A 15896-nucleotide genomic window follows, 5' to 3' on the forward strand; every position below is an offset into this window, starting at 1 on the left:
GGTCACCTTTTCACACAGAGGGTGGTGGGCGTATGGAACAAGCTGCCTGAGGAGGTAGGTGGGGCAGGTACCAAAACATTGGGCGACACGGTGGCGCAGCGGTAGAGTTGCTGCCTCACAGAGCTTGTGGCACCGGAGACCCGGGTTCGATCCCGACCACGGGCGCTGTCTGTACGGAGTTTGTACGTTCTCCCCGTGACCTGCATGGGTTTCCTCCGGGCGCTCCGGTTTCCTCCCACACTCCAAAGACGTGCAGGTTTGTAGGTTAATTGGCTTGGTACAAATGTAAATGTTCCCTAGTGTGTGTAGGGTAGCGTTAGTGTGCAGGGATCGCTGGGCGGTGCGGACTCGGTGGGCCGAAGGGCCTGTTTCCGCGCTGTATCTCGAAACTAAAAGATACTTGGACAGGTACATGCATAGAACGGTTTAGAGGGATATGGGCCAAATGCAGGCAAATAGGACTAGGTTAGATGGGGCATGTTGGTGGGCATGGAGGAGTCGGGCCGAAGGGCCTGTGCTGTGTGACCCCATGACTATAACTCTACTGTCCCCATCTTATTTGCAAGCCCAGATGTAATATTCCAAATGTTGTGACCAACCTTGCTATCAACTTTCCTAGAGGTATATAAAATCATGAAGGGAATGTACAGGGTGCATGCACAGTCTTCCCCAGGGTGGGGGATAGTATGGGTTTAAGGTGAGGGGGGAAAGACTTAATAGGAACCCGAGGGGCGGTGTGTGAAGGAGGGAACTGCAGACGCTGGTTTACCCCAAAGATAGACACAGAGTGCTGGAGTAACTCAGCGGGACAGGCAGCATCTCTGGAGAGAAGGAATGGATGACGTTTCGGGTCGAGACCCTTCTTCAGACTGAGAGTCAGGGGAGAGAGAGACACAGAGATGTGGAAGGGTAAGGTGTGAAAATGAGAGATTAAAGGGGACGAAGCTCAAGGAAAACGTGGAATAGATCATTGTTAGCTAGGGGAAGGTGACAACCAGGCATTTAAAGATAAAATATAATCAGGAGGACACTCAGACTGGTCAGAGAACTAGGATGGGAGAGGAGGTAGGTGGGTTATGGAACGAGCTGCTGATGGTGGAGGTAGGTGGGTTATGGAACGAGCTGCTGGTGGGTTATGGAACGAGCTGCTGGTGGGTGGAGGTAGATGGGTGTATGGAACGAGCTGCTGGTGGGTTATGGAACGAGCTGCTGGTGGAGGTAGGTTGGTCTATGGAACAATGTGCTGGAGGAGGTAGGTGGGTTATGGAACGAGCTGCTGGTGGGTTATGGAACGAGCTGCTGGTGGTGGAGGTAGGTGGGTGTATGGAACAATGTGCTGGAGGAGGTAGGTAAGGCAGGGACTCTCCCACGAGCCACTGTATTTAAGGCCACTAAACCATTCCATCCAATCTGAGAGATGCCTGCTTGCACTCCAGCAATGCGCTCAGTACCAACCCTCTGGGATGATAACTCCCCTGAGCTCCACTCTCCCAATTCAACGGTCCAATGGTTCGTTATTATCATATGTACCGAGGTACAGCGAATACTCCTTGTGCGTACACATGATTGGGATTATTGTTGTACGCAAGGCCAATCCCCCAATGAGTACAGACGGAGAGCAGGTTCACAAACACCTCTTTCCCGGCATCCGCCAGGCTATTAAACCACAACCTCCAACAGGCTCTGAACCACATGCACTTGAAATAGTGCGATAGGCTTTTTGCACTATCATTGTTTGTTTTTTATGTGTACTTATGTGTATGTGTGTGTTTATATATGTGTGTGTGGGTGTGTGTGTGTGTTTGTGTGTGTGTGTGTGTGTGTGTGTATGTGTGTGTGTGTATGTATGTGTGTGAATATTTGTGTGTGTGTGTGTATATGTGTGTGTGTGTGTGTATATATGTGTGTGTATATATGTGTGTGTGTGTGTATATATGTGTTTGTGTGGGTTGTGTATATATGTGTTGTGTGTGTATATGTGTGTGTGTATGTATATGTGTGTGTGTGTATTTATATGTGTGTATATGTGTGTGTGTGTGTGTATATATATGTGTGTGTATGTGTGTGTGTGTGTGTGTGTGTGTGTGTATATATATGTGTGTGTGTATGTGTGTGTGTGTGTGTATATATGTGTGTGTGTGGGTGTATTTATATGTGTGTGTATATATGTGTGTGTGTGTATATATGTGTTTGTGTGTGTGTATATATATATATATATGTGTGTGTATATATATATGTGTGTTTGTGTGTGTTGTGTATATATGTGTTGTGTGTGCATGTGTGTGTATATATGTGTGTGTGTGTATATATGTGTTTGTGTGTGTGTATATATATGTATGTGTGTGTATATATATATATGTGTGTTTGTGTGTGTTGTGTATATATGTGTTGTGTGTGCATGTGTGTGTGTATATATGTGTGTGTGTATATATATGTATGTGTGTGTATGTATATATATGTGTGTTTGTGTGTGTTGTGTGTGCATGTGTGTGTGTATATATGTGTGTGTGTATATATGTGTGTTTGTGTGTGTGTATATATGTGTGTGTGTGTATATATGTGTGTGTGTGTGTGCACACACTGAACGTTTTTTCCGTTTATGACATTGTTTACGGTGCACTATGTTCACATATTGTGTTGTGCTGCAGCAAGTAATAACGTCATTGTTCTATCTGGGCCACACGGCAATAAAACACTCTCGCCTCTTGAATGTACAGAAACAGGCCGCTGAGTCCACATGCTCGAGTCGCCATGTTTTGGCGCCATTGCCAACGCACAGCTATTTCTGGAATGTTACTGTGTCTACCACAGTAATGACCGATGCAGAATAATCTGTTGATGCAACTTCTTGTTTTCCACAATTAACTCCCCAGACTCACGTTGTTAACTCTCTTAATTCTATAATATCTCTTGAAGCACTCATCAGATGACTCCCAGATCTCCCTCTATCTTCCTGTCTCCACCTATATCCTTCCTTTGTCCCGCCCCCCTGACATCAGTCTGAAGAAGGGTCTCGACCCGAAACGTCACCCATTCCTTCACTCCCGAGATGCTGCCTGACCTGCTGAGTTACTCCAGCATTTTGTGAAATAAATACCTTCGATTTGTACCAGCATCTGCAGTTATTTTCTTATACTACCTTTCCACATCACTTTGTCTCATATTCTATCCTTCCTTCTTAAGGGCCTGTCCCACTCAGGCGATTGTTTAGGCGACTACAGGGGACTAGGCTGTCGTTAGACGGTCGCCGGGGTGTCGCCTGTACGGTCGTGAGTCATCTCCAAAGAGTCGTAGCGTCTTTCTGATCGCCGCTGGATTTTCAGAATGTTGACAAATTTTGGGCGACAGTGGGTTTGACGACAATGAGCGTAGCTTGACGTCTCCTGACGGGGGCGCTGCCGTAGGTTGTCGCCAGGTGACGTAGGTTGTCGCCGGTGCTGACTTCGGTGAATTCCATTGGCGACGACCTACGTCAACCGGCGACAGGTACCGGCGTCAGAACCGGAGGCCAAAATGACGTGAATTGTCTTCAGTTGTCGCCGACAGGGTCGTGGCTTGTCGTAGCTTGTCGTAGCCTGTCGTAGCTTGTCGCGGCTTGTCGCGGGTGGACGTAGGTTGACTTTGATTGCCATAGGTTGTTGCCTGTGTGGTCGTAGGTGCGGTCGTAGGTGGACGTCCTACTCGCGACGATTGGGTCGCCGGTTGTCGGCAGCTTGCCGCAGCTTGACGTTGACTAGGTGGTGGGTTGTTGTAGCTTGTCGTAGACATTGTCGTAAGTGGGGTTCAGTCGCCGGTTCATCGGCGACCCGCCACGACTGTGACAGTCGCCGGCAGTCGCCTAAAAAATCGCCTAAGTGGGACAGGCCCTTTAATCTTTTAGTCCTTACTTGCTTTTTCACTTGTTCAGCTTTGTTTAGTTTATTGTCACGTGTATCGAGGTACAGCGAGAAGCTTTTGTTGTTTGTTGATACAGCGCCGAAACAGGACCTTCGGCCCGACAGGTCCGTGCTGACCAGCGATACTCGCACATTAACACTATCCCACACACACTGGGGACATTTGTTTTACACTTACGCCAAGCCAATTAACCCACAAACCTGCACGTCTTAGGAGTGTGGGAGGAAACCGAAATTCCCGGAGAAAACCCACGCAGGTCACGGGGAGAACGTACAAACTCCGTACAGACAGCACCTGAAGTCGGGATCGAACCCGGGTCTCTGGCGCTGCAAGCGCTGTAAGACTTGCTGACCAGTCAGCAGAAAGACCATACATGATTACAATCGATCCATTTATTCTTTTATTTTATATTCTGTCCAGTCTTTTGAGAGTCATAGAGTGATACAAGCCCTTCTGTCCAAGTTGTCCACACCGCCCAACATGCCCCATCTACACTAGTCCCACCTGCCCACACCGACCAACATGCCCCATCTACACTAGTCCCACCTGCCCACACCGACCAACATGCCCCATCTACATTAGTCCCACCTGCCCACACCGACCAACATGCCCCATCTACACTAGTCCCACACCGACCAACATGCCCCATCTACACTAGTCCCACCTGCCCACACCAACCAACATGCCCCATCTACACTAGTCCCACCTGCCCACGCCGACCCAACATGCCCCATCTACACTAGTCCCACCTGCCCACGCCGACCAACATGCCCCATCTACACTAGTCCCACCCGCCCACACCGACCAACATGCCCCATCTACACTAGTCCCACACCGACCAACATGCCCCATCTACACTAGTCCCACCTGCCCACGCCGACCAACATGCCCCATCTACACTAGTCCCACCCGCCCACACCGACCAACATGCCCCATCTACACTAGTCCCACACCGACCAACATGCCCCATCTACACTAGTCCCACCTGCCCACACCGACCAACATGCCCCATCTACACTAGTCCCACCTGCCCACACCGACCAAACATGCCTCATCTACACTAGTCCCACCTGCCCACACCGACTAACATGCCCCATCTACACTAGTCCCACACTGACCAACATGCCCCATCTACACTAGTCCCACCCGCCCACACCGACCAACATGCCCCATCTACACTAGTCCCACCTGCCCACACCGACCAACATGCCCCATCTACACTAGTCCCACCTGCCCACACCGACCAACATGCCCCATCTACACTAGTCCCACCTGCCCACGCCGACCAAACATGCCTCATCTACACTAGTCCCACCTGCCCACACCGACTAACATGCCCCATCTACACTAGTCCCACACTGACCAACATGCCCCATCTACACTAGTCCCACACTGACCAACATGCCCCATCTACACTAGTCCCACACTGACCAACATGCCCCATCTACACTAGTCCCACACTGACCAACATGCCCCATCTACACTAGTCCCACACCAACCAACATGCCCCATCTACACTAGTCCCACCTGCCCACACCGACCAACATGCCCCATCTACATTAGTCCCACCTGCCCACACCGGCCAACATGCCCCATCTACACCAGTCCCACCTGCCCACACCGGCCAACATGCCCCATCTACACTAGTCCCACCTGCCCACGCCGACCAACATGCCCCATCTACATTAGTCCCACCTGCCCACGTTTGGCCCATATCCCTCTAAGCCTTTCCTATCCACGCTCCTGTCCAAGTGCCTTACAAACGTTTTTATATTAGCTGCCGCAACTACCTCTTCTACAATTCGTTCCACCACTCTATGGGAAACAGTCAGCTTTTGTTTTACACTCTCTTTATTTCAGTTAGCCACAAATAGGGAATTCTCTCTTTAGAATTGTCCTTTCCTGTTGAAATGTATCTGCTTTGTGTATTCTGAAAGATCCTCTTAAATCCCCCGCCCCCTCCTCCCCTCCCCCCATCCCCCCTCCTCCCCTCCCCCCCCCCCCCCCCCACCCCACCCCACTTTCAGTCTGAAGTAGGGTCCCGACACGAAATATCATCTATTCCTTTTCTCCAGAGATGCTGCCTGACCCGCTGAGTAACTGCATCACTTTGTGCCTATCTTCGGTATAAACCAGCATCTGCAGTTCCTTCCGCCACCCTTAAGTAACTGTCTCAATAGCCCAAGCCATTAACATAGTGTGGCCAATTACATGAGCTAGCACTTTGTTCTTGATGCTTGGTTCTTGGTCCTCCAAAATATTCCATATTGAATTTAAACTGGAGGTGGCGGAGTATGGACTTAAGCAAGAAGGGCTTCAGACTGAAAGTGGAGGTGGGGGGGAGGGGGGGGAGGGGGGGATTTAAGAGGATCTTTCAGAATGCAAGAGAGAGCTGGATAGAGCTCTTAAGGATAGCAGAGTCAGGGTGTATGGGGAGAAGGCAGGAACGGGGTACTGATTGAGAATGATCAGCCATGATCACATTGAATGGCGGTGCTGGCTTGAAGGGCCGAATGGCCTCCTCCCACACCTATTGTCTATTGTCTATTGGAGAAGAAGAGCTGCCTTAAATGTAGTTGCATCTGGTTGAATAACTGTAGTAGGGTGAAGACTATTCCATCTTTAATTGTGCAAATGAAGAATGAATTGCTGTACACATCTGTCTTGATAGCTGGTATCTCAAATTGAATTGAATGACCTCGTCTAGTCCTGATAGGTGTGGGTTTGGTGTAGATGTGGTCATCTATGTCGAGCTGACCATTTGACATTTTGTAAAAACAGGTCAAACGGTGGGCTTTACGTCTGCCTAGGGGACTGTTCCAACCCAATGAATTTAGAAGTCTGCCACTCTTTAATTCTTATACAGTTATAAACTCTGTAAGACTTTACAACTCTTCAACTAAAGTTGAACAAAAGACTTTTGCCCGGCGATTGGCAAAGCCCGGCTGGAAGGAGGAGCCGGATCGCCACAGTTGGGGGTTGCGTGCGGATCCGGAGCGACGCCAAACTCCGTGTTTTTACCCACGTAATCGCCCTGGTTAAAGTTTAGAGTAATATTCTTGGACCTTTTCTTCTGTCCCTTAATCCTAATTGTAGAGTTCAATCATATTATGATCATTACCACCGAGGGGAACTTCACTGGGAAATCATTAAGTGATTCTACCACGTTGTACATAGAAACATAGAAACATAGACAATAGGTGCAGGAGGAGGCCATTTGGCCCTTGGAGCCAGCACCTCCATTCATTGTGATCATGGCTGATCATCCACAATCAGTAACCCGTGCCTGCCTTCTCCCCATATCCCTTGATTCCACTAGCCCCTAGAGCTCTATCTAACTCTCTTTTTAAATCCATCCAGTGAATCGGCCTCCACTGCCCTCTGTGGCAGAGAATTCCACAAATTCACAACTCTCTGGGTGAAAACGTTCCTTCTGACTTCAGTTTTAAACGGCCTCCCCTTTATTCTTAGACTGTGGCCCCTGGTTCTGGACTCCCCCAACGTTGGGAACATTTTTCCTGCATCTATCTACGTCTCTATGAGACCCCCTCTCATCCTTCTAAACTCCAGTGAATACAAGCCCAGTCTTTCCAATCTTTCCTCATATGACAGTCCCGCCATCCCGGGGATTAACCTGGTGAACCTACTCTGCACTGCCTCAATAGCAAGGATGTCCTTCCTCAAATTGGGAGACCAAAACTGCACACAATACCCCAGATGTGGTCTCACCAGGGCCCTATACAACTGCAGAAGGACCTCTTTACTACTATACTCAAATCCTCTCGATCTTTCAGAATACACAAAGTGCTGGTGTAACTCAGCGGGACAGGCAGCATCTCTGGAGAGGAGGAAGGGGCTTGACCCAAAATGTCACCCGTTCCTTCTCTCCAGAGATGCTGCCTGTCCCGCTGAGTTACTGAACCTTTTTGTTGTTGCTTATTGTGGCTTTTATAGAGTAATATATTTGCAAATATACATTTGATACATCATGGAAACAGGCCCTTCAGCCCATCGAGTTTCCACTGACCAGCGATCACCCCATACTATCCCACACACAGTACGGACAATGTATCATTTACCGAAGTCAATTAATCTACAAACCTGAACGTCATTCGAGTGCATCTCATGACTGAGAGAAGAGAAAAGATGTAAGACATAGAGCATAGAACAGTACAGCACGGGAACAGGCCCTTCGGCCCATAATGTCTGTACTGAACATGGTGCCAAGTTGAACTAATCTCCTCTGCCAGCACGTGATCCATATCCCTCCATTCCCTGCATATCTGAACACTTCCCAATTTCCAATTTATACCAAGCCAATTAACCTGCAAACTTGCACGTCTTTGGAGTGTGGGAGGAAACCAGAGCACCCGGGGAAAACCCACGCAGGTCACGAGGGGGAACGTACAAACTCCGTACAGATGTGGAGATGAGGAACGCAGAGCCAGATATGTCTTATTTGTTTGTTTGGGCCAAGGGAGGAGGCTGAGGAGAAGACTGAGGAGGGGTCTGATGGGGAAAAGGGGAATGTTTAAGTTTAGCTTGCAATAATCTGTAAATGTTGGAGTTTTGGGGAATAAAGTGAGCTTGGTCCTAGGGGCTGGTGTGACACGTTTCCACTGGCCCCGGAGTCCACGACTCTGTGTGTGCTTTTAGAAACCTGTCTACGAGACCTCTAATAAACTACGGATAAGTGAGGTCCGTGCCCACTCGGATTATATTATCAACCAACCGACCGGGAACGCGAACTCGACACAGACATCGCCTGTAGTCAGGATCGAACCCGTGTCTCTGGCGCTGTGAGGCAGCAGCTCTACCCGCTGCCCCACCGTGCCGCCCTTAAATTCTTCGATTCATTATTTCCCACTTCCATCTAAACTATTTCTATGACCTGAATCCCTAAACGTGACTGGCTAATAGTCTTCTCCCCTCTCATTCTCAGCAACATGCAATCTAATTAACAAACGATATCATGTAACACTTCACACTTGACACCTCGTTAACGAGAGGCAATGCTACTGAGATTGAACGCAAATATATCATTTATACCAGGAGTGACTATCAAGAAACTCCAACATTAATTCAATCCTTTGGGAAAATGTCCTTAGATTAGTTTAGTTTAGTTTCGAGATACTGCGCGGAAACAGGCCCTTCGGCCCACCGAGTCCGCGCCGACCAGCGATCCCCGCACACTTTCACTATCCTACACACACCAGGGACAATTTTGCAATTTTTACCAAGCCAATTAACCTACAAACCTGCACGTCTTTGCAGTGTGGTAGGGAAGTGAAGATCTCGGAGAAAACCCACGCAGGTCACGGGGCGAACGTACAAACTCAGTACAGACACCGCCCGTAGTTAGGATCGAACCGGGGTCTCTTGAATGAATGAATGGCGGAGTAGACTTGATGGGCCGAATGGCCTAATTCTGCTCCTATCACTTATGATCTTATGATCTATCCATGTCCTCCAGAATGCCCTGCCTGACCAACTGAGTTACTCCAGCATTTTGTGTCTTCTTTTGTAAAAACCATCATCTGCCATTAGCTTTCTTCACTGCCTGCTGTACCTGCATGCTAACTTTAAGTGCCTGATGAACAAGGACACCCAGATCTCTTTGTACTTCCCGATTTCCTAACTTGACACCATTCAGATAATAATCTGCCTTCCTGTTCTTTCCACCAAAGTGGATAACCTCACACTTATCCACATTAAACTGCATCTGCCAAGCATCCGCCCACTCACACAACCTGTCCAAGTCACCCTGCAACCTCATAGCATCTTCCTCACAGTTCACACTGCCACCCAGCTTTGTGTCATCTGCAAATTTGCTAATGGTACTTTTAATCCCTTCATCCAAGTCATTAATATATATTGTAAATAGCTGCAGTCCCAGCACCGAGCCTTGCGGTACCCCACTAGTCAACCAATTTTCTATCCATGTCAGTACCCTACCTCCAATACCATGTGCTCTAATTTTGCCCACTAATCTCCTATGTGGGACCTTATCAAAGGCTTTCTGAAAGTCAAGGTACACCACATCCACCGGCTCTCCCCTGTCAATATTCCTAGTTACATCCTCAAAGATTTCCAGAAGATTAGTTTGGTACAACTCTACAAAAATACTGCTAACTTTTTTATTCCTCCATTTAGTAATGCGTCTGTCACAAGGAAATAAAAACAATTTCAAAGTAAATGTGCACAAGTATTAAAGTATTTTTACTAGATTTCAGTTTCTGAACATCTAAACCGATTTGCTTTTACTGACTCTATACATTGTTCATTTTGTCCCTCTGTTTACTGAATGACCTAACATTACAAGTCATCTCGAGAAATATATATCTGATGATGCAAACTAATGTGTCTAATGTGCACTTAGTACTCAGGCAAACACAATCACAACATATATTTACCTTCCTTGCGTACGAGGGGAGCACTAGAAATGACAGCAACAGCTGTTCACTTATCAAATCGTCCAAATCAACATGACTGGCCTGATGATGTTCCTTGGTCTATGTGGCTTGTGTAATGTGATATAGCGGGGGGGCACAGTGGCGCAGCGGTAAAGTTGCTGCCTTACACCAAATGCAGCGCCGGAGACTCAGGTTCGATCCTGACTAAGGGGGCCGTCTGTACGGAGTTTGTACGTTCTCCCCGTGACCTGCGTGGGTTTTCTCCGAGATCTCCGGTTTCCTCCCACACTCCAAAGACGTGCGGGTACGTGGGATAATTGGCAGGCCAAATGTAAAAATTGTCCCTAGTGTGTGTAGGATAGTGTTAGTGTGGGGGGATCGCTGGGCTGCGCGAACCAGGTGGGCCGAAGGGCCTGTTTCCGCGCTGTATCTCTAAATCTAAATCTAAAGAAAATAACATTCATGTTCAACATTTAGCTTGTAAATAGAGTCATAGAATGATACAGTGTGGAAACAGGCCCTTCAGGCCCAACTTGCCCACACCGGCCGACATGTCCCAGCTACACTAGTCCCACCTGCCCGCGCTTGGCCCATATCCCTCCAAACCTGTCCATTTCCAAAATGGGGGTAAGGGACCACACGTACTTATTGATGATAATACAGAAGGGCTGTTTTATGGAGTTACTGCACTAAAGATGCAGTGATTGTTCCCAGGCGGACACGGTGGCGCGGCGGTAGAGTTGCTGCCTCACAGCGCCAGAGACCCGGGTTCCATCCCGACTACGGGTGCTGTCTGTACGTGGGTTTTCTCCAAGATCTTTGGTTTCCTCCCACACTCCAAAGACGTGCAGGTTTGTAGGTTAATGGGCTTGGTGTAAATGTAATTTGTCCCTCATGTGTGTCGAACAGCGTTAGTGTGGGGGATTGCTGGTCGGCGTGGACTCAGCTGGCCAAAGGGCCTCTTTCCTTGCTATATCTGTAAACTAAACTAAACTTAAAACTAAAACAGGTACCCCTGACCCTCTGTGTAAAATTACCTGCCCATCCCGTCTCCTTTTAACTTTGCCCCTCTCACCTTAAAGCTAAGCCCTCTAGTATTGATACACGAGTCTGAAGAAGGGTCCCCACACAAAACGTCACCTATCCGTGTTCTCCACAGATGCTGCCTGACCCGCTGAGTTATTCCAGCACTCTGTGAAACGTCACCTATCCATGTTCTCCACAGATGCTGCCTGACCCGCTGAGTTACTCCAGCACTCTGTGAAACGTCACCTATCAATGTTCTCCACAGATGCTGCCTGACCCGCTGAGTTGGTGACGTTTCACAGAGTGCTGGAGTAACTCAGCGGGTCAGGCAGCATCTCTGGAGAACATGGATAGGTGACATTTCACAGAGTGCTGGAGTAACTCAGCGGGTCAGGCAGCATCTCTGGAGAAGGTGGATAGGTGACATTTCTGATCGAGACCCTTCTTCGGATTGACTGCAGGAGTGAGGGGGGGGGGGGGGGGGGGGAGGAGGGAGGGGGAGCGGAAAATATGCAGGGAAGGTTTATAAAAGTTAGCCCCGAATAGACCGAGGGTTCACAATCAGGCTTCTGGAGAAGACGGTTCAAGGATTGAAATAAATGGTTGACACGTACCTGGGTTTTCCCTGTGACTCTTTGCGAGAGTAGTTCCTTTCATCCCTCAACATGCTTTCACTGGCTTCGAGGTTAAGAATCTTCATTCTGTGGGAAGGAAGGGCGGGCAGTAAAGGCAGCATTCCAGGGACAAAGGACGGAAGTTTTCTTTGCTATTAACGGACCATTTCTGTGCCGTTATTCGACAGCGAGTAGTGAAAGTGCTATTTCCCAACTGGAGCGTACATTCCAGAGTAACTATGTCAGGCCTTTAGATTGCAAGATTATTACCATCACGACTCCATTTAAAAAAATACAGACGCATAAACAATAGATTTGATCACAATTCCCCCAGCTTGTTACACTTCAAATAACATTTGTGGAATATAGTACATGTTAACAAATTGCTACTTAAACAAGTTAACTATTTTATAAACAAAATGGACACAGAGTGCTGGAGTAACTCAGCGGGTCAGGCAGCATCTGTGGAGAACATGGATAGGTGACGTTTCACAGAGTGCTGGAGTAACTCAGCGGGTCAGGCAGCATCTGTGGAGAACATGGATAGGTGACGTTTCACAGAGTGCTGGAGTAACTCAGCGGGTCAGGCAGCATCTGTGGAGAACATGGATAGGTGACGTTTCACAGAGTGCTGGAGTAACTCAGCGGGTCAGGCAGCATCTGTGGAGAACATGGATAGGTGACGTTTCGGGTCGGGGCCCTTCTTCACTGATAACAGTTTTTATCTCTGAATTACTGATGCTTAAGTATAGAGGAGTCAGGGGGTACGGGGAGAAGGCAGGAACGGGGTACTGATTGAGAATGATCAGCCATGATCACATTGAATGGCGGTGCTGGCTCGAAGGGCCGAATGGCCTCCTCCTGCACCTATTGTCTATTGTCTATTGTCTAAATATAATAAATGCATTTCTCCTCTAACCACATACTGCTAATTCCTGGTTAACTCCAGTAGATGTCTCCATGTCCTTTACAGCCACTGCCATCACCAGCATTCAATGAAGATTGTGTAGGAAGGAACTGCAGATAGACACAAAATGCTGGAGTAACTCAACGGGACGGGCAGCATCACTGGAGAGAAGGAATGGGTCGTCACGCACTCCTCCTCTCCAGAGATGCTGCCTGACCTGCTGAGTTACTCCAGCATTTTGTGTCTACCTTGAATTTAAACCAGCATCTGCAGTTCGTTCCTACACAAGGAACTGCAGATGCTGGTTTACACTGAAGATAGACATAAAATGCTTGAGTAACTCTGAAGAAGGGTCTCAACCCGAAACGTCACCCATTCCTTCTCTCCTGAGATGCTGCCTGTCCCGCTGAGTTACTCCAGGTTTCCGTGTCTATCTTCAGTTTAAACCAACGTCTGCAGTTCCTTCCTACAACAATACTACCTCACATTTCTTATTGCCATTAGTATTCTTCACTACTATGTCTTGTTCACAACTACTTTGCGTTGTTTTCTGTTTTTTTAACCTGGTCTGAACATAATCTTGAGGCGTGGGTGCACTGTATTTCTACGTAACCAAAACGAAATGTTCCAAATGCTGGGAATCTGAAAGAAAAGCAGAAAATGTGGTGACATCTGTCTGGAGAGGAACAAAATTAAGGACTAGCAAGGAGCTGGAGGAACTCAGCGGGTCAGGCAGCATCTGTGGAGGGAATGCACAGATGATGTTTTGGATCAGGACCGTTCTTAGACAATACTCTTCTTCAGTCTAAATTAGGGTTGCCAACTATCTCACTCCCAAATAAGGGACAAGGTGACGTCACCGCCCCACGCCCCACGTGACCTCACCCAGCCATCGGCCACGTGCTCCCGCTCCACCAATGGCGGCCGCCCGGGCCGGGAGGCGGGCTGCTACGCAAACTCCATTAGGCGGCGCCCGGGCCTCCGGTCCTACAGTGTCCGGACCTACACTGTCCGGACCTACATTGCTTGGGCCTACAGTGTCCGGACCTACACTGTCCGGACCTACATTGCTTGGGCCTACAGTGTCCGGACCTACACTGTCCGGACCTACATTGCTTGGGCCTACAGTGTCCGGACCTACACTGTCCGGACCTACATTGCCTGGGCCTACACTATCCCGGCCTACAGCATCCCGGGCCTGCAGTGTCTGGGCCTACAGCGCCCCCTGGGCCTAAGACAGGACAAGGGCGGTCCCATACGGGACAAGCCAAAAATACAGGATGTCCCGGCTAATACGGGACAGTTGGCAACCGTAGTCTGAATAAGAGTCATGACCTGAAACGTCTCCTATCCATTCCTCCACAGATGCTGTCTGACCCGCTGAGTCATCCAGCAGTTTGTGTTTTGCTCGTGATTCAGTCTCTGTAGTTTCCCTGCATCCCAATCAGATCTTTTTCATCTGTTTATGAAAAGTCAAGACACTGCGATGTTAACATGATTCCTCTTGTTACTGATGTTGACTACATGGTAGTGTTTCAGAACGACACAAGATTCACTGGCAATATTTATTTGGGCAACTATCAGGTTCTCAGGATGTCCTAACACACTTCACAGGTGATTTAATCATGCCTGCTGAGTGTTCACTCCCTCGACATGACATGGCTAATGTGTTAGAACTATTCCCACACAATAGCTTTGCAATGAATTATACATCAGACGAATGAATTGTTACATGGGTGTTGCTTGAGAGATAAGTGTTTGCCCACGTACCGAGGGGACCTCCCTGGTCTGCTTTTGAATCGGGCCTAGTTTTGTGTTACAGCATGGAAACAGGCCCTTCGGCCCACCCACGCCGACCAGTGATCGTCTCGTACACCAGCACTATCCTACGCCCACTAGGGACAATTTTTACATTTACAGAAGCCAATTAACCTACAAACCTGCACGTCTTTGGAGTGTGGGAGGAAACCGGAGCACCCAGAGAAAACCCACACAGGTCACGGGGAGAACGTACAAACTCCGTACAGACAGTACCCGTAGTCGCTGGTCGGCGCGGACTCGGTGGGCCCGAAGGGCCTGTTTCCGCGCTGTATCTCTAAACTAAACTAAATTATATAAGGCTGCTGTACTGGGGCCAGAATCTTATCGACTGATTTGGTGGGGGTTTTTTCTGGTTTAGAATAGAAAAACTTTTCCAAACTTTTAACCTTAGGACCAATCAACTTACAAACCCGCACGTCTTTGGGGTGTGGGAGGAAACCGGAGCGCCCGGAGGAAACCCACGCGGGTCACAGGGGGAACGTACAAACTCCACACGGACAGACAGCACCCGAGGTCAGGATTGAACCCGGGTCTCTGGCGCTGTGAGGCAGCAGCTCTATCCGCTGCGCCACCGTGCTGGCTTCACCAATGGTACAATGATCTTCTTGTACGATGCTAAATTAAAGCAACACAGCACAGGCAGCAGGAGTTTCCCTTGACTGGAGGCTGTGCTTTTACTGGACTTAACTCCAATCTCTGGAATCCCTTCTTGGGATCTGTGGAATTCATCGCCACAGACGGCAGTGGAGGCCAAGTCTGTGTATTTTGAAAACATTTGAGATTGACCAGCTCTTGATTAGTTCCGACGTCAAGGGTTACAGGGAGAAGGCAGGAGAATGGGGCCGGGCTTGTATTCACTGGAATAAGATCCCCTCTCATCTTTGAGGATGAGAGAGGATCTTATAGAGACGTATAACATTATGAAAGGACTGGACACACTAGATGCAGGAAAAATGTTTCCAATGTTGGGCGAGTCCAGAACCAGGGGCCACACACAGTCTAAGAATAAAGGGGAGGCCATTTAAAACGGAGGTGAGAAAAAATCTTTTTCACCCAGAGAGTTGTGAATTTGTGGAATTCTCTGCCACAGAGGGCAGTGGACGCCAATTCACTGGATGAATTTAAAAGAGAGTTAGATAGAACTCTAGGGGCTAGTGGAATCAAGGGATATGGGGAGAAGGCAGGCATGGGTTACTGATTGTGGATGATCAGCCATGA

General features: G+C 48.5%; 1 protein-coding gene across 2 annotated transcripts in view; it reads right to left on the reverse strand.

Moving 5' to 3' along the window:
• Positions 1–12036, reverse strand: part of s100p (S100 calcium binding protein P) — a 28301-nt gene extending 16265 nt beyond the window's left edge. The window contains exon 1 of one of the 2 annotated variants that reach the window (XM_078410096.1): positions 11951–12036. In XM_078410096.1, the coding sequence (XP_078266222.1) occupies positions 11951–12036 (86 nt within the window). The remainder of the gene's footprint in view (positions 1–11950) is intronic. The other variant, XM_078410097.1, reaches the window with a different exon arrangement.
• Positions 12037–15896: the final 3860 nt, after the last annotated feature.

This window comes from Rhinoraja longicauda, chromosome 13, assembly GCF_053455715.1.
Source record: "Rhinoraja longicauda isolate Sanriku21f chromosome 13, sRhiLon1.1, whole genome shotgun sequence".
Taxonomy (NCBI): domain Eukaryota; kingdom Metazoa; phylum Chordata; class Chondrichthyes; order Rajiformes; family Arhynchobatidae; genus Rhinoraja; species Rhinoraja longicauda.